Here is a 26,221-nt window from a genome sequence, read left to right as displayed (position 1 = left end):
TAGTGCAATTTATTTACAATATGCAGGTAGTGTACAAAAAATGGAAACGCCAGTATAAATTCACTTAACAGTACATTAGGCCACTACAGTGTTGCTTCATTCAAGAAATTCACTCAGCTGTGCCTGATTGGTGGTTTTGGAAAACATGGTCTAAGGCGTCATTCCATAGTATCCCATAAATGTTTGATATTGTAGTCAGATCTGGTGATTGAGTGGGCCACGGATTATGGATAAAATCTGTGTCATTCTCCTTAAACTATTACTTGACCATTTGTAGTTGGGCGGGCGGGGGCATTGTCTTCCTGAAAGACTCGCCCCACTCAATACTATTAAGTTGCAATTGGCAAGTGACCTTGCATTTTCAGCTACTTGTTGGACCCCCACCACCTTAGAAAAATGCTTCCCCCCCTCCAACATTACGGAACCATCAGAACTCTCTACTGTTAGAAATGAGCACTGGGCTGTAGAGATTTTTAGGTTGGCACCAAACATGCATTTGTTTCAAGAGCATGGTGAAATATGTTTCAACTGGCCATATTGGCGGTTTCAACTATTGCCTGTGATCTTTGCATCACTGAAGGCAAACATGAGTTGCCAGATGATAATCGGTTTATGCACTGCTGCCAGCTATGATATTGTGAATCTGTTTCTTATTAAACTGGCTGCTCACGCAATGGCTGCTTTGCCTTGTGCTTTGATTTAATGCATGGATGCTGGATGGCCCATTTAGACCCCTGTGGTTTATCCTATTATATTCCATGCTGACCTCGCCTTAGACATCATTGGTCATGCCACATTGGTTGATCTGTCTTGGTTACTGAAGCTCATGACAAATACTCCCCAAATAATCAACCCTCTTTAAAATCATTGGGGTCTCCTCTTGTAGCTGCGCAAGCCATGATTATGGACAACCAGAGCAATCCAGCATTTGGGATGTTATTTGCTTAATAAGCACATGAACCACATATGTGTGGAAATGTTTTACAGAGCCTGCAGTAGAAAATAAAATTGTAAAGCTCATCAAGCAAGCCTCCAAAGGTTTTGTGCACATATCATTTAAGTCAAGTTTGCATAATGTAAGAATTGCTGCATTAAATTACTGGGAAATAATTAAAAATGTCCTACTCAGTGGTTTTTAGTTTGTCTGCACTATGAATAAAATTTGACATAAACATCAGAGATGTGGGAATTGTTGTTTACCGCTGTTATTTTCTAAATTCAAGAAAAACAATCTTATTCCTCAGTACAGCAGTGCTAGGTTGTTATAGCAATGCAATGTTCAATATTTGGCAATTATTTTACAGCATAAGAAAGAGATCTGTTGATGTTTAAAGCTGTTAATGGTTAAGTTTTGTTTATATATTTAAAATAGACCCTTTTCTGTTTATTTTGCACATTTTTTGTTTCAGATGGCATCTAATATAATGACTGGTCACATTAACCAACTAAAATTTTAATCTGTAAATGCATGTGTAACTTTACTGTGTCCATAGAAGCTTTGAAGTGAATCTTTGCAATATAACTTGCTGTGCTGAAGTAAAATGAATTAAATAAATAAATTGTCCTCAAACTCAAGTGCAGAAGTTCCCCTACTGATCAGTGTAGAATGCTTGTTAGGCTTTATCAGGCTCTTAAACATTTAAGCATCCTTTTTTTCAATAAAGCATAACTATAATAAACATTGGTTTCCAAAGTGCATCATCTATAATGCCAATTTAAATGTTACAGCACAAAACATACTCTCTAGTAAAAAGAAAACCAAACTACATATTATTCTCAAAATTACATTTTTTTTATATCTAATTGTGTAAAACTAATAAATGCACAAGGAAATACAGCAAGAAGCACAGGCTGCCCTTTAGTTTGACATCCTTGGGCATTTTTTAAGTTTGCTAGGTGCTACCCTTGGATGCCGCATAATAATGATGGAAGGAAAGCATTTGAATTCCTCACGGCAACAAGAAATACAGGGTGTCAGAATAGCCATATATTACAAGGAATTTGAATTGGAAACTGATTCCCTGGCTGCACTGGGGGCATTTTGATCATTTTGATTTATTAAACTTTTTTTTAGAACTGCAGCCAGATGAAACTGACTTAATACTCTTAGTGTTGGATGTTTTATGGTAGGCAAACAGTCTGGCTCCAGATAACACTGCTGCCACTTCTATCCTAGTGATAAACAGCAAGCTTCTCATCATAGACTAGTATTTGGATTCTGTGTATCTGAGCAGCATAAGGACATTTTAATACACAACTAACCAATTGGGTACATGGAGAAGTCTGACATGAAGTTACAGTTGTGTGTTGTAGTCTGCATACAGACTCGCAAAGACAGAAAATTAAAAATACACTGGAGAAACCTGGTGCATAGAGAGAAAAGGTGCTTTAATTCATAGCAAACAATGAGGCATTTATATTAATATTTTATACAAGTTAACCCGTGCATGATACTCATGCATTCTAGTCAAATCAAGCTACTTGAGGTGTTAAAAAGGTTCTTGTCATGCATTTGGGCCATAGCCCAGGCCTCAACCACCAAACACTCCCCACTGTCACCCCCGGCAACCACCAACCACTCCCAACTGTCACTTCTCCTTCAAGAAATATAAATATTTTTTTAAATCTTTATAAACACTTTTAACAATTAACAAATTAATTTAACAAATTAAAAACATCTTAGTATACCAAATTTCAGCCTTTTCTGAATTTTTTTTCCCACACACACTAAGAATTTAGTAGGTCAGTGTATAACTCCGCCCAGCAGGTGGCGCTGCAGCTTGGTTTTATTTTTTACACACACAGACAGACTAACACACGCCACTAGACATTTATATTATAGATTATGCATTACTATAGAAATGTCATAATCTGAATGCTACGGATTAAAGAACCCTTTTCCTATGCACCTGTTTACATAAATGTCTACCACTATACCCAGGAATTTACACTACATGTCAGTAACTTTACACTACGATGTGTTGAGGTGCTAGAGAAATAGCATTTTAGCCCTATTTTCCAACATTATATATTGCCAAAAAAGACCATTTATAATTAGTGTAAACAATTGCTTGTAATTTAAGTGTCACGTCAAACACTCATGCAGAAGTTAGTTTACAGTAAAAGCGCCATAAACTGCGCAACCTAAATGTTGCACTTTATCTGTACGTTTAGGAAAACCAAAATACACTGGAAAAGGCTGTGGTCTAGCCATAAAAAATATATATAAAAAATAACAAAAGGAGGATTGCAGGGATGAAGATAAGGCCGAAGGATCAGGGGCCGATCTAGAGGAACCCTTTCTTCAAAAAAGGAACCATTAGTCTTGATATGGGGGTGTCTTGATATGGGGGTGTCTTGATATGGGGGTACCCAGAGGTGTAACTAGCGAGCTGTTGGGCACCAGTGCAGGGAGCCGAGGAGGAGGGAACCGGTCCCTGACCCTGACCCTCTGTATCTGCCATGAAGCAGCCCCATTATCTCCATGGGCCCCGGTGCATGGCACCTACCGCACCAATTGTAGTTCCGCCACTGACTATACCTATGACTGTGTGGTAGTGATTTTATACAGAGAGAGAACTCGGTGATAGTGGTTAATACTAAAATATATCATTGTAAACTCTCACAAACGTCAACAAATACCATTGGATCAAGCTTTCAACACTTCTTCGGCTATCACTGTTTTTTGTTATCTTTGTATACTTAGGAGGGGTAAACACTCCTGGTCCATTACCAGGAGTATTTACCCCTTTTATTTTTGTGCTCACTATCACTGTGGCTTAAAAACATAAACCTATCACTGTGAGAATTGCATTTTGGATTAAAGATATTGTGGCACCTCCTGGTTTTCCTAGGTAGTGACATGATACTTTGATTAGATTGTAAGCTATGCCAATGATGGATGCGATAGAATTCAGGGGTCAGTTAAGAAAAGGACTAACATTATCTTTCCAAGCTGTCAGGGTCTACAAGATGGATAGCTTAGTTATGCTGAAAAAATAGAGCTGGGGAAATATTTCTGTTCATACTATTTTGATGATTATTTTTTTACACATCTACTGTGGTCCCACTAGTATAGCTGTACTTGATTTGTTACAAACGGCTAAATTATAATATTTGGATTTATGCAAACTTGTGTGAAGAATACAGCAGCCTATTTTTTTTGGCAGTTCTTAAAGGAAAGCAAGTAGCATGTCAAACCATTCTGCACATTGTAAATTGAATTACCTCATATTTATGCATAGTGGTTGTTGACAGGATCTTGTAAACTATGCTAATATGGTTGGTAATTTGTTACCTCCAGAAATCACTTTTTTTTTTCCCTTGTACTTTCTGATCATTATTGTGAAACATGATAAATGATCTAACCCAGAAGGTGGAAATAAAAATGAAATGGATAATTGGATTATATGTTTAAATTCTGGCTGAGAGAGTTTTGAGTTTCCACTGTTAATATGAAGGAGGCTGGTGGCTTTCTGGATGAGACATACATTACATAGATTACACTAATACTAGCTCACGACGCAGACGGACTGGACAGTACTGCAGGTCACTCACGCATTCCTTTTCTGGTGCTTTGTATTGTACATTTATCACCATGTAAAATATTTAGCTCAAGGTATGCATCTCTGAAAAGCTATTTTAGAATCTGTTCATGAGATATCTTGAAAAAAATCGTTAATTAGATTATTTTTTATTGGTACACACAAAGCTTATAGGGGAGGATTCAATTCCCCACGTTGTTCTAAAAAACAAAGTGGGACATGTACTATTACCGTGTTACTACAGTAATAGATGCGCTTTATTACCATTATTTTGATACAGTTTTTTGCTTGCAGCTCACAAAGCAAAAATCAGCGTTGAAATCACCATAGTGACTGTAATAATGCGCATCGATTGCCGTATAGATATATATAGATAGAGATATAGTTAGTATGTATTTTATTTTATTTTATATTTACTAAACTGCGGGTGTGAAAAAGTGGAGATGTTGCCTATAGCAACCAATCAGATTCTCGCTGTGGAATGTACTAAATAAATAATTAGAATCTGGTTGCTAAGGGGCAACATCTCCACTTTTTCAAACCCACAGTTTAGTAAATAAACCCCTAGATCACTACAATAAAAAATAAACCATGTACTCTTATTCATCATAATACAAGTTGTGTTTAACTGTGGATAAATTAAAGTTTTCAGATGGTTGAATACAGTGGTCAGCAATTAGTATATTAATCAATGCATTTCTGGTGCCATGAAGGGGGACATGCTAATGATAATAGTGCGAGGGACCTATGCAATTCTATATGAAAATTCTTTAAACAAAGCAAAAACTGTTGTCCGACGGCTAGAGGGATGATAGTGTTATAAGAGTAGATACTTATGTATACTTTGTCACTCTTACTGGCAAAGTCACTGTTTTCTTTTTGTGAAACTGTAGTTGTATTGTAATCTAAAATAATGTGTAAGTGTTAGTTTATTGTGCTCTGCCATTTTCTTATTTCAGCTTTAACACAAGACAGTGCTGCAGGGGATTCCCATTAATCCTCTCACACTATGCTGTATGTAGTTAGCAGCTGTATGGGACTGTTGGTCCCTTGCCCAGATGGAAGCTTAGAGAGTTAGCCATTAACTATTCTCACTGTATCCAACAAGACAAATTATTTATATTCACCAAAGATCCCTTGTAAAGGCAGTGGGATTGTGTATGTATGCATGTACATGCATATATCTTTTGGCTGAAATGTATAGATTTCTAGTATACTCTACTCTATAGAAAAAATGAAAACAGAATATGGGTTAACTTGCTTAATATTTACTGACCCATGGCCCATTACCCAATTGCATTAAAACACAAGTCAGGTGCAGCATTTAAATGGCAAGTGCAGAGCACGCAATTGTATGTACAAATAAAATGCATTGTATGTGTCTATATCAATTAGCGTTCATACTTTTGCCTGTGATTTAATTTCATGTTTTGTTTTCTTGGATGCTGCCTGCTCCATTTCATTGCGTTCATGTGCATCATTTCCCTGAACTCAAAAAATTCTACATTGTATAGATACCCTTCCAGGTTTAGGAGATCCCTTTTTGGAGCCAAGTAAAGGAGATCCCTTTTTGGGTGTATAAAATGGTACATAACACTTGGGCTGTCATCTGGGAGTCTGTTATTGCTCTCTTAGGACTGAGGGTTCAGTGGTGAGGTAAATATGCTAAAGACCACTTAATACCTACCTTCATATATTACTCTCAAAGATTGTTCTAGTTTAAACCCAACTCTTTTTTTCAAAGTCTGCTCGGTTTACTCTGATACACACAGTGTAATACAGGGAATAATAATGATTATAAGAAGGATTTTCCACAAAGTCTCTATTTAAGATAATCAGGGCCGGAATAACCATAGGGCTAACTGGGCTACAGCCCAGGGGCCTATGGCATCCAGGGGGGCCTTGAAAGTGCTCAGCAGCAGTATTGAGCGGTCGAGGGCGGGGGCGCGATCAGTACTGCTGAGCACTTTCACTGCGGTCCTTCTCCGGTTCGCTGTAGTCTGCTTACTGAGGAGATCTCGTGAGTCTCACTTTCACAAGATCTACTCAGTAAAGAGCATACAGCGCGCCGGAGAAGGAGGTAAGTGCCGGGGGGGGGGAGCGGGGGCGCGGGCAGCTCGGATCACAGAGAGGGCACGGGCAGCTCGGATCACAGGGGGGGGGGGGGCGCGGGCAGCTTGGTGCATGGGGGGCCCTCACGGGGGAATGGAGGCCCCCTTAGCCCAGGGGCCTCCATTCCCTTAATCCGGCTCTGAACATAATAGGTATTCATATTACCAATAGGTATTTCCAGTAACAATCTTTACACATACAAGAACAATGTAGAAAACATAAAGCACGGTGGCTTAGTGGTTAACACTTTTGCCTTACAGCACTGGGCCATGAGTTCAATTCCCAACCATGACCTTATCTGTGAGGAGTTTGTATGTTCTCCCTGTGTTTGCGTGGGTTTCCTGTGGGTGCTCCGGTTTCCTCCCACACTCCAAAAACATAAGAAACATACTAGTAGGTTAATTGGCTGCTATCAAATTGACCCTAGTCTGTCCGTCTGTGTGTATGTTAGAGAATTTAAACTGTAAGATCCAATGGGGCAGGGACTTATGTGAGTGAGTGCTCTGTACAGCGCTGCGGAATTAGTAGCACTGTATAAATAGCTGCTGCTGAATATATATATATATATATATATATATATATATATATATATATATATATATATATATATATATATATATATATATATATATATATTATATATATAGCAATAAATTGCCTACTTCAGCTGTCTTATCATTGTGTTATATGTGTCTTTCCTATATATATGAATGTATGTATCTCAGATTTCAGATATGACAAGTCCAGTTCTTAACTTATTAAACTATACAACCAGTATTAGCAATATTCTTATTCCTTAGTGAAGACATCCCAGTGACAGAGAGAGAGACTACATGGGTGTCTGTGTGCTGTTTCTGCAAAGGTGCCTTTGTCTTAAGAAATGTTAATTACAAAAGGCTTGTGCCGATATTTCTACTCCAGAGATACCGGTTTAAACATAATATAATGAAGACGGGGAGATCTTTTCATCAGTATGCAAGAAAAATTTTAAACATTGTTTTCCAAAGTGTGTGCACACTTTTCATTCTTTTTTTTTTTTACTCTTTTATATTGGACTGAAGTTTTAGGGACCCCTTATTATACTGTGAAAACAGAGATTGCATTGTGGCCACTTCAGGGTATTTTCTGTTAAACTGTAGCTTAGGTAAAGCAACTCTTTGAATCATAGGGTGTCTGCCTTCCTAGGCCACCATGGCCAAGCTCCATTACTAGGAAATCTGGTTGTCCCAGGTACTCTAACTCTCTATGGCCCCCTCCACTTACTTCTTTGCTCCAACCCTTGTGAGGCAGTGGAAGGCAGAGTTTTACTACAGTAATGAGCATGTATGGACTTTAAGCACTAGGCTTAATGACAAATACTCAAATCAAGGCATGCTTTTTTGTTCATTGGGTGCTCTATATTGTGGACCCTCTTTTAGGCAAATGAAAGGGGAGGGTGAATGTTTACTTACCATGTAATGCTCACTAATTACTTCTTACCGTCTTTCTTTTGTAATTTTCCAACAAGTGTTTATCATAGTGGTTCATATTTGTTGCTGTAGGACAGTGATGAGCAACAGACGACCCTAGGGCTGCACGCGGACCTAGGGTCGTCTGTTGCCCTTGACCCTCCGCACCTTGACCAGCAGCCACTAGCCCCTTCATGCTTTATTGTCAGAATTGTTGTTTATATTTTGTAACACCTGTTTAAAATGCCTGCTGATATGTTCTTAGAGATAGGTGCCTCTTTCTTCAATTAAATATACTATTTTTACTTATTACTGAGGTTAAGGAAAATGTGCAGTCTTTTGGAAGGTTAGAGGGTGGCCCCTGAAGTGTAAGAGGTTGCCCATCATTGCTCTAGTATGTAACCAGGGCCCGATTATGGGTTCTAGCCACCCTAGGGTAACACACCGGTTGATACCCCCCTGCCCCTCCCCAACCAATATTTACGCACATATTTAACTGTAAATCTGTAATTGTGTCTAAATTTACTACAGATTCAAACATTGATTGCTGGTACAAATTGTATTTTTATTCAAATTTTGTTTACTGCTTGCAGGAATATAGAAACATCAAATAATGGCAACAGTGGAAAATTATAAATAATTATACATTAAATATAGTCAAACTCTACAAATTACAAATCAACAATAATAATTAAATTAAAATGTCACTGAAATAAAATTGCACATTCTAAGTTTGACAGATTGTGTTGTTCTCTCTTACCTGATCTTGCAGCGTAGACTACCTGATCGCTCTTGCTTGTTCTTGAAGCAATGTTGTCAGTTGGCTTCTGGAAACTTGGAGTCCTGTTTGAAAATGTGCAAAAATGTAAAATGTTAACAAACCCTGAATTATTCAAACACAACACTCCATTATGACCAAATAAAGCACCCCCCTTGTACAGGCATTTATGCACCTGAACTCTATTCGCCCCCACCCTGGCCAATTAATATTGATTCCCCAGCAGCTTACTCCCCACCCCTGAGTCATGATCACACCCCTGGCTCCCTGATAGACAATAATAATCCCATAGATTGTGAGTTTACGAGCAGGGCCTTCTCACCTTTTTGTCTGTTTTACCCAGTTTGTTTATTAGTTTACTGTGTTTGTCCCCAATTGTAAAGTGCTACGGATATGTTGGCGCTATATAAATAAATGATGATGATGATGATGACAATGACCCTGCAGCTTATACCCCCCCTCCCCCGACTCATGATCTTCCCTCTGGCCCCTTCATAGAGAATGATGATGCCCCCTCAGCCGCTACCACTTTAACTTATCTTGTGGACTGCCGGACTAGTTTCGTGAGATTTTAAAATCTCAAATGACCACACTAAACAGCGCACCGTGTCTGCACTGACGGCAGCTAACAGCTTCTGATTAGCTGTTAGCTGCCATCTGCTGGATCATTATTGGGAATGTGTGAGGTGGTGAGTGATAGGCTAACTCCAGAGACCAGGGGCGTGCTCTGTTAAGTGATCTAAGTTAGGCACTGGTTTTGTGGGGGGAAGGGGGGACGCAATAAAAACAAAAAAAAAATATTTCTATATGCCTATTGGTTGATCAGGCCCTGGATGTGACTGCTCTGTTGTGCTGTGTGCGGTGAATTAAATGTCGAGAGCAGCTTTCTGTGTGCGTCATGAAAACAAATAACGCTGCCTGGTAAAACCACTGAAGGAAGCTACAGAGGACTACATAAAATACTTCTGTATATATGGGCAAGTATATGTACAGAACACTGAGAACACCTTTAAAAGTAATGTGTGTATTTCATACTAACATTTAATATACTACACCATTTTTAGCTAACACATCTTATTATGAAGATGAGATCTCCAAAACTAAACTCAGTCATGGTCTAATTAGAGAGGAATCAAGATCTTGTTGTTTTCTGTGTTCTTATTTATCGGCTTTTAATCTGTAGTTTTAGGCATCACATCACCACCAAAAGCACGTTCAGACATTTTTCTCCCCAATTGCATTATTTTGTAAGTGACTTCCACTGTTTTTGTCTTTTCTTCAAATAAAGCTATTTTTATTTTTTTTTAACCTCTTCTGGAATTTAACATTCCAGAAGAGGTTAAAAAAAAGAAACAATTGTAATTTGTAATCAATGCTTTTTAGGAAGTAAGTAAAAGGCTGAACTGATGCTCCACCATTTTCTGTTTGTACTTTCTTGCCTACTGCTAAAGGTATCCGTCTGCATAGGAAGGGGAATAGACCTATTCAGCCACTGCACTTAAGCTCTGTTTACGCTTAAGCACTAGAAGTGTGTCTGGTCGCTCTGCGCTAACAGCTATCAGACTTCATTGAAAACAGAGGCACAGAAAAGCAGCCAAATAAAACTGTTATGACAAGTTGTTGCTTGTTCACAGTGTAAAACATGCTCTAAGGAAAGAACCTACTCTTCTTTTGAGTGTGTAAGTGTGAATTAACAGGATTGATTGCAATAGGGAGGAATCTTGTTCTTGTGGCTGCTCTGTTTTTCCTCCAGTTTATGTGCAGTTTGTTCCCCATGTTCAAACACCCTTTCAGCAATTGTATATTAACTGTGAGATCTTAAATGTAGCTATTGCTCCCCGTTGACAGCTTTTCTCTCTTTCTCAACTTAGGCTTATACTCTGGTCAATAAAATTTCCCAGTTTTTTTGTGGTAAAATTAGGTGCCTTGGCTTATATTCTGATCGGCTTATACTCGAGCATATACGGTATTTGCGGTTGTTGGGGGAATAAATAGAGGACATTTCAATGACAGTGTCCATTTGCAGTGTATGCCAATAAATATAACTGGCAGTGTCCAAATAATACTGCAGTGCCACCACCGCTCCTGACTACAAGTGCAAGTGGGACTGAGGTCATTGGAACTAGTAGGTTCCATCTCCATTTCAGTTTACATGCAAGTTGGTAACTGGCCTATATTATTTTAACTATATTAGCAAGTCTGTACTTCTGTTTTCCAATGGAGAAACATAATAGCAAGAAATAAGTTGCATGGATCTGATAACTACTTATTAGTTAACCGAAAATAGAAGTGCTTTCTCCTGGTTTAGGCACAGTCACACAGTAAAAAAAATTCAATTTACATTTAATTGATCACACAATACAAAACAGGTACATGTGAAGTCATATATTTTAAACCAGAAATAACGATCAAAGTAGTAATGTAAAGGAATGTGGATGTCTAGAGTTTGACCCAGAGAGTTAATGACCTCTGTCATTTGTACTAGCAAAAACAAACATAGACCTATGCTGATAATGTTGGTATGCAGCTTCTGAGTGGAATAACTGCACTCGTATTGCTAAAGTAAATTTGCATGTTTTATGAAATTAACAAATTTAGTATAAAATGTCGGTTACAAAAGAGACGCAATAGCATAAATTTCCTTTCTATATGAAATAACGTTGTGATATGCACGGGTTTCATATAGTTTGTGTGGTGTATTTTTTTTTTTTTAAATACATTTGTGCAGGGCATAAAAATTGGATTGTTATACAAAGCTTGATTTGGAGTAAAAAATGACGATGTACACAATGCATAATAGCTTGAGTTGCATGTATGCGCGTTTGCAGTGCAAGTCAATGTTTTGCCCATAGCACAAGCTTAGTCTTGTTTACAAGTTGTGATGACCACACTAAAGTCTTCTACGCTACTGCTTATTGAGTGAAGGGGGTAATAAAATAATTGCCTCAGTGTTCCAAATCAAGGTGAACAGAATGCCACAGTGATGCATAGTATAGGAAGTTCAGTATGCAGAAGTTTGCAGTTTCTAGTGTGAAATGATTCCAATTTCAGCACTTCAAGCGACCAGTAAGTGGCATGTCACAAAGATTAAATGCTTCCAACAGCCGTGTGCATGGAAATATGGTGAATCTGTAGTTGTACCACTTACACAGTTCAAAGCCACATCTTTCTACTTAACCTCTGAAGTGCCAAAGTGCAAATGATAGAGCCAATTCTGCTCTTCCAGTACCTTTTCTTTAAAACACATCTGTAAGATACATTAAAGTCAGCTTCATAGGTTTGCTGAGACTATTTTGTTCGATATAAAATTTCAATTATTTTTAATGGCTGCAACATTTTTCACATTCGGGGGAGGGGGTATATATCTGCAGATACTAGTTTATTGATTAGATTATAAATATATCACAAGGCAGCATTTTATTTTCTGTGTAAGGAAATTGAATGAGTAGTTTATACCCTACTACACACAACACATTTTGTAGGCAGTGGGAAATTAGGAGATCATAAATCATTATTTGCCACGTGCTGACTAAACTATTTCCCGCAATGTTATTTTGTTCCAGTCAGTTCAACTAACCTGTTTAATAAAATATCATGTTGACATCGCAGTGTATACACTGGTAGAACCCTGCACAAACTAGAGATTTGATCCATCATGTGTGAATCTAATTACTGGATGACATGCAATTTGAGGCCAGTTGTAAGGCAGGCTCTGCCAACAATATAAAGTGACTGCAATACAATTTTATACTGCTAAGTAGTCCACATTATCATTGGACTGCTATTGCATGGTTTTTGGTGTATGTTCGCCTAATTTCTCTAGTGCGGAGTGTTGGGAAAATTGTTAGCGCTGAATAGAATAAAGGGTAATAGTAGTAAGTTAATTTTTGGCCATGAAGGGTGTGGTTTCACTGGAGTCTATGGATAATATTTAATAAGGACATGGTGAGGGAACTCCTACTTGTGACATGATATTCATGCAGAAGTACAAAGAAATAAAGCATAATATATAATTTTACACAAGTTGTCCACCTATATTAATCAATCTTTCCACAATATATGCAAGCAAACTGAGATTATCATCACTTTAGAAGCATGTAAATTGCAAAAAATCATTGAAATAATTTAATTTGGGGGTTTTCATTTGAAATTAAAAACAAATGTGCTTGGCCTATTGCAATGGTATATTTTCATTCCTTAATGCACTTTAAAAGTGATCTGCAGATTATAGTTTGGTTTGAGGGTATTTTGTTTCATCTGTCTTTCAGATCCCTGAATCAATAACACATTTTCAAATTACTGTTAGGCCCTATTACTGGCTTTTGAACATTGCAAGTCCAATTGTAATAGCACTACGGAATTTGCTGGCACTATATAAAAAAATGTTGATGAAATTTGACATGCAGTGGTTGAGTGCATGTAGTTTTGTTCAGGCGGGTCAGTGATAGACACTTAGTTGACCTCAATGTGGTCAACTTGTCACCCCGTTTAATTGTGTTTTTGCTAGCATTTAAAAAGTTAAATATGTTTTGATGCCAGTTTCTATGAGGCCTTACTCATACCTCCCAAAATGTAGAATAGTGATATAGGGACAAAATAAGCCCCACCCTTGTTCTTCCCAAACTCCACGCACAAATGGGTAGATTTTGGGTAAAACTACCCACTTTTTTTTAAGCCCAACCTAAATCTGGACATTAGGGAGGTGTGCTTATTGCCTCCTACTTGTGTTTTGAAGATTTCAGACAATATTCATCAAGTAAGGTAGGAAATCAAAGTAGATGTAAAAGCGCAGACTACCATATTTTCAATTTGCCTAAATAAATAGGCAATTTTTTTCATTTTTTAAATGTCATTGTATCTTCCAGCGTACACAATTGCATTTGTTAAGTAAAACCTATGAAACACACTGACAAGGATGGTCCAAAGAATGTAGTACTTAATTTTTTATGGCAAGCCCTTGCTGTATTGAAAATTGTGTACACGGTCATGGCCAAAAGTTTTGAGAATGACGCAAGTATTAGTTTTCACAAAGTTTGCTGCTTCAGTGTTTTTAGACCTTTTTGTCATATTGAAGTAAAATTACAAACATTTCATAAGTGTCAAATGCTTTTATTGACAATTATATTAAGTTTATGCAGAGTCAATATGTGCAGTGTTAACCCTTCTTTTTGAAGACCCCTGCAATTCACCCTTGCATGCTGTCAATAAACTTATGGGCCACATACTGACTGCCTGGCCACTCATTCTTGCCTAATCAACGCTAAGAGTTTGTCAAAATTTGTGGTGTTTTGTTTGTCCACCTGTCTCTTGAGGATTGACCGCAAGTTCTCAATGGGATTCAGGTCTGGGGAGTTTCCTGGCCATGGACCCACAATTTCGTTGTTTGGATCCCCGAGCCACTTAGTTATCACTTTTGCCTTATGACAAGTTGCTTCATCATGCTGGAAAAGGCATTGTTAGTCACCAAACTATTTTTGGATGTTGGGAGAAGTTGCTCTTGGAGGATGTTTTGGTACCATTCTTTAACTATGGCTGTGTTCTTAGGCAAAATTGTGAGTGAGCCCACTCCCTTGGCTGAGAAGCAACCCCACACAAGAATGGTCTCAGGATGCTTTACTGTTGGCATGGCACAGGACTGATGGGTAGCGCTCACCTTTCCTTTTCCGGACAAGCATTTTTCCAGATACCCCAAACAATCTGAAAGGGGATTCATCAGAGAAAATGACCTTTACCTCAGTCCTCAGCAGTCCAATCCCTGTACCTTTTGCAGAATATCATCTGCCCCTGATGTTTTTCCTGGAGAGAACTGGCTGCTTTGCTGGCTTTCTTGACACCAGGCCATCCTCCAAAAGTCTTTGCCTCATTGTGCGTGCAGATGCACTTACACCTGCCTGCTGCCATTTCTGAGCAAGCTCTGCACTGGTAGTGCCCCGATTCCGCAGCTGAATCAACTTTAGGAGATGGTCCTGGTGCTTGCTGGATGTTCTTGGGTGCCCTGAAGCCTTCTTTACAACTATTGAAACCTCTCTCCTTGAAGATCTTGATGATCCGATAAATGCTTGATTTAGGTGCAATCTTACTAGCAGCAATACCCTTGCCTGTGAACCCCTCTTTGTGCAAAACAATGACTGCCCGTGTTTCCTTGCCAGTAACCATGGTTACCAGAGGAAGAACAATGATTTCAAGCCCCACCACCTTTTTAAAGCATCCAGTCTGTTATTCTAACTTAATCAGCATCAGATTCTAACTCAATCAGTGATCTCCAGCCTTGTCCTCGTCAACACTCTCACCTGTGTTAACGAGAGAATCACTGACCTGATGTCAGCTGGTCCTTTTGTGGCAGGGCAGAATTCCAGTGGATATTTTGTTTTTGGGATAATTGTCATAACAAAGAGGGACTTTGAAATTGATTGCAATTCATCTGATCACTCCATGACATTCTGAGTATATGCAAATTGCCATCATAAAAACTGAGGCAGCAGACTTTGTGAAAAATAATATTTGTGTCTTTTGGCCATGGCTTGTGATCAGAAGCATTTAACATTCAGTAAAATGCAGTAGAGTTCTATGGGAATAATACAAGGAGTCTTTGAGAACCCTCCGCTAATGCGGAGACAAGGTATGAGTGTACAAGTTCTTAATGCTACAAAAAACAAATCAATAAGTGACTTAAAAGTAGAAAAATGAGTAACAATGTTTGCAAACTAATTTAATCAGCTGGGGACCATGAATTTAAAATTAGTAAACATGTCATTTAATAGTCTAGCATGAGTCCCAAAATATTTTAGTTTAATGAAGTAATGAAAATACAGTTCACAGTATTGATGTGGAAAAAGGACAAGGCATAAAATAGCTAAAACTTTCCGCAACACATTGTTAATTGGATAGTATTAGAAATGTTGTCGACTTGAATCCAAACAGATCACATCTAGCAGACCTTTGGGAGTTTCCGACACTTGGGTCTGTTGGGGCTGATATTCAATTTTAAGGGATATTAAAAATGCTGCTGAACAATTTCTTGTTATATTACAGACTGATTAAATTGTATGCATAATTTATAAGAACATTGAGATTTATAAATAATCACTAGTGTATTCTCTAGGGCCTCTAAACAAAATACATATGGTAATGTTGTGATGCATTTTGCCTTCAACACCAGTTTGCAGTCATATTATGAATGTTGTGTTTTATATAGAGCTTAAACTTGAGTCTGATAGGATTGGCTAAATTATTCAGTTTGTCTTTAGAACGTTTGCTGTATAATTTTGTTTACCTTCCCCTATTGTAACTATTTTGCTAGATCTTTTAGATGAACTTGTGCAAGGATGTGAAATCCTGTTCTATGCCTTAGAATGTATTCATTTATAACGACGGTGTAAAAATACTATAGCAGACATTTCTCACAACCTCTAATGAACAACCTTGTTACGCAGCCATGTACTTCTTTTATTAAAACAATAAAGCAAGAAAAAAAAAGTTAATTGCAAGAAGTACAGAAACTATTTGTTTCCCTAAGTACTTATGTAATGATGGTTACTAGCAGCTACTCATCCATAAGGAGAATCATACATATGTACGATGATATCAGGCATAAACAAATGTAGTACTAGTCTCTTTGTAGTTATAGAGAGTACTGTGTTGTGTAATAGTGTAGACAAAGGGTTTAAGTACTGTAATTTACCACAAATACACAGAAACTATAACTTTTCTTATTTCATGCGTCCTAATACAAAGTGTTATTACATACAAAGCTAAAAAAAAAATGCAACCGCACAAGTGCAATAAAGCTATTTTTGGAGAAACAATCTTTCACTTTAGATCTGAGAAGGAATAGGCTGATGAATAATTGTTGATCTGGTGCCCAGCAATTATTTTTATTAAATTCATATTTGCTATGTGGAATCTGAATCCATTGATCTGCATGAACAGTGTTTTAATCTTTATATTGAATGTTAGAAATATGCAGAAGTCTTGCTAAACAGAGGTTGCAAATCCAAGGCAGAATGGCATGTAGTTACAAGATAAAGATGACAATTAATGCTTGACAGTTTACTGGGCATTGTGAACTGTATCACGTCGCACTAGTGACAATCCTGTTACTAGGCACAAACATTTCACTTCATCCTATGTAATCACTGCTGGGAAGGCTTTGCCTTGTTATAAGGACAGAAAAGCCATTACTGAGAGCATGGGGTTAGGTTGTCTTTGAACAACCTGTTTGAAATTAATTTTCATGGCTGAAGGAGAATCTTGCAGGTTCCTGAGCTTGCTAAAAATCAAAACCATGTTTACTTTGCTTACTAACTCAATAGACCTAATGCACATCACTGTGAAATGAAAATTTTATGAAAAAGGCTTGGTTTTTGCCACATGGGCAACCAAATCCTCTACAACTAATCTTTGATTTAATATTGGAGTAAAGAAGTCATAGATTTTTGCAAGATATGGTCAGATTCTAGAATTTGTCGATCTAGAATTAGATTTAATCTTCCAAACCTGATTTTGCCACAATGGTGTTGGAGATCAAGTGAATGACTGATTACGGGTGGCAGTACAGTGCCCCCCTCACCCAGTCTGTGCGCACACACCTGTGCTGTCTGTACCGCCTAAGGTGGTGTGACCATGCCACCAATAGTAAAGCTATTGGGCCACACGTCACCTTCCCATTTCCTCTCTTTCTATAATAGTATTTTGAAACATCCCTGAGATGGATGGGGCCCTGGTCATTAGGCAGACATTCCATCCACCCCATTATAATTAATCACTATCAAAGCCTTGATTACATGGGCATGGGTATGTTTATAATGAGGCTGTCTCAGGCAGCAAGTTTGAGACAGCCTCATTGATGCATAAATCTAAATGCGTATTATTTACATTGCTGAAAGGTGATCCTTCTAAATGGCAACATGTTTCTCCTACACAACAGACAACTTGTATGTAACAGTTTATGGCAGTTTGCATAAGTGAGAAGGTTTCCATTTCAGTTGCAGCCTCAGGCAGGTCATATCCCTACTGTCTGGTATGTTTTTGCATATTTGGATCCACACAAAATCATACAGTGAGTAATTCACACAATTATATGTAATGACTGTGGTAAAGTGATGGATTAGAAAAGTGTTTTGAGCCTAAATCAGATACATATATTTGGCTTGATTTGTTTTTAATGTTGGAAATGTAGTATCCGCCATTGATAAACAACTCATTCCACATTTGCTGATAAGGCATGTTCCAGACTGTTGGCGTTTTCTTGTGGGGTATTCTTCTGCTTCAATTCTTTTGTGTACACTGCTTTGCTGTATGAGCAGTTTTTATTTTTGCATGTCGAGATTTGCACAGCAAGGCCTTTTTGGCAATATGACATCTACAGTTTGAGAGGTAGAACAATAATAACTGACATTTCATGAATATGCCAAGTAAAAGACTAAAATGTCCTTTAGATTTCCATGATCGCTTCTTGTGCTCGTTCTACTGCTGCTCAATAGTTAATTGAAACAAATGAGTGAATATTTGAGTAATCTCATATGTTTACAGCCGTTTTACTCAGATTATTATTATTAATATTTATTTATAAGGCGCCACAAGGCATCCGCAGCGCCGTACAGAGACAAACAAAATTACAATACAATGGGAGACAGCACAGTACAGTAAACACAGCAACTCAGTAAGCTCAATGCACAGCTAGAGAGGGCGGGGAAGGGGGAGGGAGGATCCGCAAACGACGGGGCCCAAGAAGGAGGGCGCGGAAGACAGGGAGACCCCCAGGGGGGAGGAGGGAGCGAGAGTGGACGTGGGGTGGAGCTTTATGAAGCAAGTATTGCGTCATCTTAGGATCAAAATGATGCGATTCGTCAAACCCCGCCACAGCACGCCCACCTCCCCCAGGATCTCCCTGAAGCCAACGAGGAACAGTTGGCAAGTATGACCTGTAGTCGGTCTGCTCACCTATAAACAGTTTGTTTTGCCACAAAATTCTTGTACTTGCAGTCACAGCACAACACAGCAATTATGGAATATATTCTTCTGAATACTTGCACTTAATAGGCAGGCCTTTAAACACCATGCAGGCACACTGTTCACTGGGCAACGATTTTATATACCAATTTGAGGCTTAGTAATTTCCAATAACCTCTCAAAGTAATCCTTTCCAGCTGATCTGTGATTTCTAGGATAATAAGCATTTGGAAGGGAAATATGTTTCATTGATATTACATATTTTGATATCTTCTATCTGTGTATATTTACTGAATAAAAATAAAAACATCTCTCCGGTATGGGTGTACCATGTTTCTCTCTGCAAGAAGAGATCTACAAATATTTTTTTCCGTTCTACTTTGACAGTTATAATATGATAAAGATCAGCAGAATCAAAAACCGTGACTATAATATTTATCAGTCAAGTCAGTACTCATGGGTGGCTGTAACTTTGTCCATGTTTTTTTGCTTGCGCTTTGTTCACCAGGTGTGGACTGCAGCTTGGACCTTTGAGGAATGTACTCTCTGTACTTTGATTTTGAACACCTGATGGACCAATATTGGAGCAAATTGCACTTAGATGTGTGTAAACTATTCATCACCATTTTGAGGTCTACTTAAAGCCTTTACGCAAAACTTGCATTGAACAACATATCACAAGCTTATGTACAACCACCAGGGTTACCGACCGTAGTCATGGGCCCCAAGACGACTGTTTCTTTGCCACCCAACCCCCAATTATGTGGCATTCCCAGGTAAAATCCAGTGCTGCTAGGATGCTCAGTTACTACCCCCCCGTGTATAATCCAGAGTGGATGGGGTCGGAACCCATATCCCTAATCATAACCACTGATGGCCCCCAAGGGAGTCCTGTGTACTTAGTACCCGCTGCTCTCCCCTCTTGACCCCATTGAGAAGAACCAATGCGTGTGAGCCCTTTGACAGTTTTTAGTAATGATGTAAAGTAATCACCTATTACTACAACAGAAACTTAGTTAAAATGCTAACACTGTTGGTCAGTCAAATGTCTTATATCATATGTTTAATTATCTAACATTATTTGTGTAACCTCTATCATCTGTTACTTTTAATTATTCTTGTGTCTGGAAACAAGATGTATGCTTCTTTTTTTTGACCCAGTGTATTAAAGATTGGTGCACATGGTTGAAGTTCCCTGCAATTTTTGTCCTGTTTTTTTATAGATATATTTACTTCAATGTGGTTTTAATATTTAACTTCTTTAAAGGTTTTTGCTTTGTTTTTGTCTTTCTACAGAGCCACCACGGCCAATTGCCCCACCACAGCTCTTGGGTGTTGGTCCAACATACCTTCTTATTCAGCTGAATGCCAACTCTATTATTGGAGATGGGCCTATCATTTTGAAAGAGGTAGAATATAGGATGACTAGTGGAACATGGACTGAAACACATGCAGTGAATGCACCAACCTATAAACTATGGCATTTGGATCCAGATACAGAGTATGAGATTCGGGTTCTATTAACAAGGCCAGGAGAAGGTGGCACAGGACAGCCAGGGCCTCCACTAATTACAAGGACCAAGTGTGCAGGTAAGGTTTAGAGGCAGCTGATTTAAAGGAGATCTAGTTCTGTAAAGGTGAAACCCATTTAAATATGTTCTCTTTGTATAACACTGGACACTTATTTTCCATATGAATACACAATTGTATGGTTTTAGCAATGAACATTGGAGCAATGCATTTAGACAAATCCATCCTAAAATAACCTTCCCTCTACATATATTATAAAGGTAAGCATCACCCTCATAGAGCTTTGTGACCTGTGGACACAGTCCACCAGCGCTGAGAGCCACAGTGGAAGCAGGCTCTTGGCATTGGATAGCAGAGTGGGGGACCTCTTTGATATATGTAAGGAAAAGGTTAGTTTGAAGAAGAGGTTGTTGAATAGTGGACAGGTCTTTAAACAGCTGCCAATTTGATAATTATGTTTTAGATGTGTATATGTATTCATCAAAGCCATTAGCTCTGATCTTACCTTAAGCTGGTGAGGTATAAAGTCTAGCTCTGATGTTTTTGATGTCTAGGTGGTTCAATTATTTCAATAAGTTGTCTTTGTGCTTCCTTTTTATGCATAATTATATGCAAATATTTCTCTCACAACTCAATTGAATTAAAATAAGACTTCTTATGAGACTATGGATTATAATAAGGTGCAGGAGAAGAATGCTCCCAGAGAAAAAAGATGGAGATAAGTTGTTAGAATGAGTACAGGTTACCTCCTGGTGGCATACTGCATGTTGTAGATTCCAAACGTTTGCGGTGTATAGCTTTGCTGTGATTTTCCTTTGATTCACTTCTGTATGCCACACATTGTTACAGTAATGAGAGTGCAGCAGCGGAATTATTATAAAATAACCCCAATGCAGAGGGTCAGCATGACTAAAGTATCTCCATACTCTGGAGGATGGTGTAAGTGGAATTGGCATTTGCATTTCTGAGTCGAGCATGGCTGTCTTTAGCTAAGCAGCTATGCTAAGCAGTACTTCAAATACTTGTTTTGTCAGGTCACATCACAGAACTGACAATTAAATGTGGAACTATCAGCATTTAAATCACATAGAGTATGGAAATTCTCTGAGATTAAAACAGCTGAGCCAAGTCAGATGGTGAGCTAAACAAAATAATGAACCGTCTTCAGCCTCTCAACTTTCCTTTTCTTTCTCTACAGCATTACAATTGCAAGCAATCTATTTTACGAATCTGTTTTTTTTTTTTAAAGCTACCTTGCAGAGTGTTTACTCTAATTGAGATACAACTGTCCTAGCTCAAGGCACATTTTATACCCTATGTTTTTTATTTATGCCATGGGCTCTTGGTGTAGCTTTTTTTAGTGGGGTTAGACGTAAGTATGATTGTTGTGTTACAGGTGACATTAAAGTAATTTGTTTCAAAGGATAATTTACAGTTTGTTTCTCCTTACAATATTAAAGAATTAGTTTATATTTCAAGGTCACCATTTGACAATGTTTAATAGCTATAGATATAAGTAGATATATATTAAACAAGTGGGCTAGTATACGGGGGTTTTCCATACCGCCACTTCTTCTGCTGCACTTTTTTTTTTTTTCTTTCTTTTTTTCCTTTCTTTTTTTTCCAATAGAAAGGACACCTCTCCTTCCACAACAAAAGTGTGCCTGTTTCTGTACTTGTACATTTTATTTAAGGCACTGGGCAGAAAAGATCCCCCTGTTTCCTTTCCCAGTCTAGTCTCCAGTCACACGTTTGTCACAGGAAGAAATTGAACTGTAGCGATTGATTATAGTGTTGGATTAGATAGTTATCAATCTACCAGACAAATTATCAGTGATTATCAGCCCACGGGCTACAGTCTCATTTATTTGCCAGCTATAGACGTCGGTTATGATTGCTTGCTTCTTGAAATATGGGACCTTTAATTTGTCATGGTGATGTATTTGTAACATATTACCTAAGCTGACTGGTTATGATAAACAACAAATCCCACAGCTGCCAGTTGCTCCAACCAATTATCATTTTATAGTATTTAATTTAGATCCTCTGCATTCAGATATGAATCTTATGGCTGTTCTGTGGCTAAAGTTATTGTTTCCCTGTAAAATCCGATCATTCTCTGAAAAGCACAAGTTAACATTCTCCAATGGAATGTATTTTAATCATGGGGTTAAAAACATGTCATCGCCTTGCTTTGCCTCTCAATTATTAGTATTTTCATTTCTGCAAGTATAATTATACAGCACTTGCCTTCTTTCATCTCTCTTATGCTAAATAGCATTTGATTAATGCTCAAAGTGCCACCTTGTTTTCTTGTTTTATGCAAAGCAGGCTTGGTCTGTGAGCGGTGCTGCTGGATGTGTATGTTTGAAGTGCACAGCACTTTTAAAAGTTTACTTTATGTCCCTATTATAAGGCTTAAGGATAAGGAGATGGAAGACAGCAGACAAGGAAATTATCGTCAGTAATTTAACCTAAATATAGCTTAAAGGAGACTGGTTAGCGTTACTATGATATAATCTTTTTTTTTTTTCTCATTGCATATTTTACATTTGTCTTTCTAAAATTCAGTGAACCAAATAGACCCTTGAATGTGGCTGAACATTTTTTGTATATTACCATTTTAGATATTCGATCCTCTAAAAGTGTGTAGCCATCATGCCGCTATCCTCCTTAATGAAAAGTCAAATAAGAATAAAGTGAATTGGCAGATTGTCCGAATCTGCTGGCGTCTACTTACCAAATATGATTGGACAGGCTATGACCCTTGGCTGTCTTGCAGTACTCTTTGTTGTAGAACTTTGTAATGGCAATGCCTCCCATAGAAGGTATATTATAGTTAATTTAGCACATACTTGCCTACTTTTAGTAGGTGACGTCAGGGAGAGGGGCGTGACTAACGGGGCCAAAATGACGCGATTCACTGTGAATCGAGTCATTTTAACCAGGGAATTCACAGATGCGGGAGAAATGCCAGCTCTCGCGGGAGCCCGAGAGACTGACCCGAATTTCGGAAATCTCCCGGACTTTCCGGGAGAGTTGGCAAGTATGATTTAGCAGCATGCTATTCTTATTGTGCCATTCTGACAGTCCATTATGATTGCCAATTAGCATTGTTTTTACTTTTTTTAATTTTGAAATAGATCTTCCTTATATTTCCTTGAGCTAAGCAGTAAGAGTTGAGCCCCCAGTTGTACTTGTTGCCCTTGTCCTATCATTGTGGTTGACCACTGACTTCACAAATACACAGGTAGTGTAATTGACTTATTCAGACTCCTGAAATAGTGGATGATCATCTGGACACTGAGTGTGTCTGACCATCTACCTGAAGCCGGAGAAGCGCTGGGCTGAGCCACCACAGAGGAAATACTGGAGAGTAGAGTTAATAATGAAAGTGTGCAGCATCAAAATGGATGCCTCTCTACAGCGCACAAACTCCCACTGAAGAGTGACGGACATTTTCTTGTATCACACCACCTCCTGCAAAGCAGTTGTGCTACAAGAAAATGGCTGCAACTCTCCCCAACACACATGTTCATTATATATTCTTCTCCCCAGTGTGAGAGAGAGAAAATGGGGGAGAGGGAATGAGCGAGAGGGGAGGTAGGGGTGGAAGGTTATTTGAAGGATTGGGGGAGAAGAAAGGTGTGAGATTATTTATATATATTTGTGTGTGTTCCAGGAGATGGACACTAGATGGCACTAGATGCACCCCATAAACACGCCCCTTAGACAGAGAAGAACATGCCCTCTTCAATGGCATGGTGCACCTAGATATTACTTGCACAATCTCCCTGAAATTATTTAAAAATAAAAATAGGCAAGTATGTTTAAATTCCTGCGGTAGTTCAGGTTTTCAAAATTTGTTCCTCGAAATTGTTGTCACCTTAGTTTCAACTTTAGCCACTCATTTTAATTTGTACATTCCTTTCTCATTATTGTTTTTCATACAGTAGAATTCATTCCTATTTATTGAAGATGAATGTTTCAAGTATAATACAATTCTTATTACCTTGATCAGTGGCTAACAGATGGATTAAAGTCCTGTGGAGGCTTTCTTAACATACTGGTTTGAGGCCCCCTTCCCATTCCCTGTTTCAAAACAAAAAAAACCACTTAAAATTGGGTTAGTGTAATTGGGGCAACTCTATAACCACTGGGCCCTATGTGGAAGCCTAGGCTGCCTAATGGATGATCATGCTCTGGTGGTGGCTTAGATACACCTTCACATTACCAAAAAATATTTTTGGTTACATTTGTATCCTGGCTGTCAAATTTAACTGTAAGTAATTTTCGTTATATTACTGGCTTTTTCTTGTTAACACAACCTGGAGGATATGGAAGTTGATAAATAACTTTCTATAGCAATGCCTTCATGGCACCGGCAAATATTACTACAGTGCCTGTTTTGTGAGTGCCAATAATGTAACTGTCTACATGGGATTTCTAGCCTCTAAACAACACAATTCATTAAGGACCCATTGTTCAAGCAGTCAGGCGACTCTGATGTTTTTCATCCTAAGTCAGAGAGCCAACTAGCAAAGCGTTGCTGCTGAATGTGTGTGGTGTAGTAGTAAAAGATACAAGATACAAGGTACAAATGGATCTTAAAATATATGGGGAAGGGACAGTTAATCCTAGTGTACAAAGCATCAGGATAATGTGGAATGTTATCTGTTTCCGATTACACAACTTCTAGTATTCTGAGGAACTGCGCAGTTTAGTAAAATTGCAGATCTTCATCCTGTGTGGTTTTTTTTCTGAAGAAATATGTTTTTACGTATTTCAGAATCCTAGTAATAATATATTAACAATTTCTGTGCCAAGTAAGGTAACTTTTGCATAATTATTTATTTATTAATAAGGCGCCACAGATTCCAAAGTGCTGGATACAGAAGCAAGCAGCAAATCGATGAGGTAATATATTTAAGTAGCACAGATGAATGTACATAATGCTATGGGGAGTCACACAGAGTACAGCAAAATACGTGACAGGACAAACAAGGAATACAGAAGTGGAAGTTGCTCAATCAATTTATAGGCTCATAGCAGGTGCTTGAAAGGGTGGGGTTATCCGGAGAGGAACAAACAGAGAAAAATCCCCTGGCACACTTCTGTAGCCAGCAAAGGAGTTGCCATTTTTACTTGTACATAAAAATGCAAAAGTTTCAATTGCATACATTTGCAAATGTATGGGAAGCCACCTGCCACTCCATGGCGCTTTTGCTAATAGGGTTCTAACTCTAAAGAGTGAGAGTTCCATATATTTGGGCCATACATATGTTTTTAAATTGAGAGCTAACTTACCAAGAGGTACCCCAGAAGCCTCCAAATGGCAATACAGTATCAGCACTCCCCATCATCTCTTAGTTAGCTCTCAATTTAAAAACACATATATATGGCCCAAATATATGGGACTCTCACTGTTTAGAGTTAGAACCACACTATTAGCAAAAGCGCCGTGGAGTAGCAGGTGGCTTTCCATACATTTACAAATGTATGCAACTGAGACTTTTGCATTTTTATGTAGACGCAGAAATGGCAGCTCCTTTGCTGGCTATAGCAGTGTGCTGGGGGATTTTTCTCTGTGTTTGTTCCTTTCAGGACAAACAAGGGAGACAGACGTGGGACAATATGTTGAGAGAGTCCTGCCCGTGAGAGCTTACATTCTAGATGGAGGGGTGTTGAGAGACAGTAGGACCAACCGGGAAAAGATGGAGATGGCAGGTGAGCAGGAGGAAGTGTTGGTGGATAGAATGCTTAGGAGGTGATAGGGAAAATGTGAGAGTTGAGTCAGCGTTTGAAATACTGAAGGCTGGGGAGAGTTGAATGAGACGGGGTAGGGAGTTCCAAAGATT

General features: G+C 38.4%; 1 protein-coding gene across 11 annotated transcripts in view; it reads left to right on the top strand.

Annotated features, from left to right (window-relative positions):
- PTPRK (protein tyrosine phosphatase receptor type K) overlaps positions 1-26,221 on the top strand; it is a 354,281-nt gene that overhangs the window by 173,152 nt on the left and 154,908 nt on the right. For all 11 annotated transcript variants that reach the window (XM_075203050.1, XM_075203040.1, XM_075203044.1 and 8 more), the window contains exon 7: positions 20,130-20,423. In XM_075203050.1, coding sequence (XP_075059151.1) covers positions 20,130-20,423 — 294 coding nt within the window. The remainder of the gene's footprint in view (positions 1-20,129; positions 20,424-26,221) is intronic.

Source organism: Mixophyes fleayi, chromosome 3, assembly GCF_038048845.1.
Source record: "Mixophyes fleayi isolate aMixFle1 chromosome 3, aMixFle1.hap1, whole genome shotgun sequence".
NCBI lineage: Eukaryota > Metazoa > Chordata > Amphibia > Anura > Limnodynastidae > Mixophyes > Mixophyes fleayi.
Note: the sequence above shows the minus strand (reverse complement) of the source record. Positions and strands in the feature narration are given on the sequence as shown.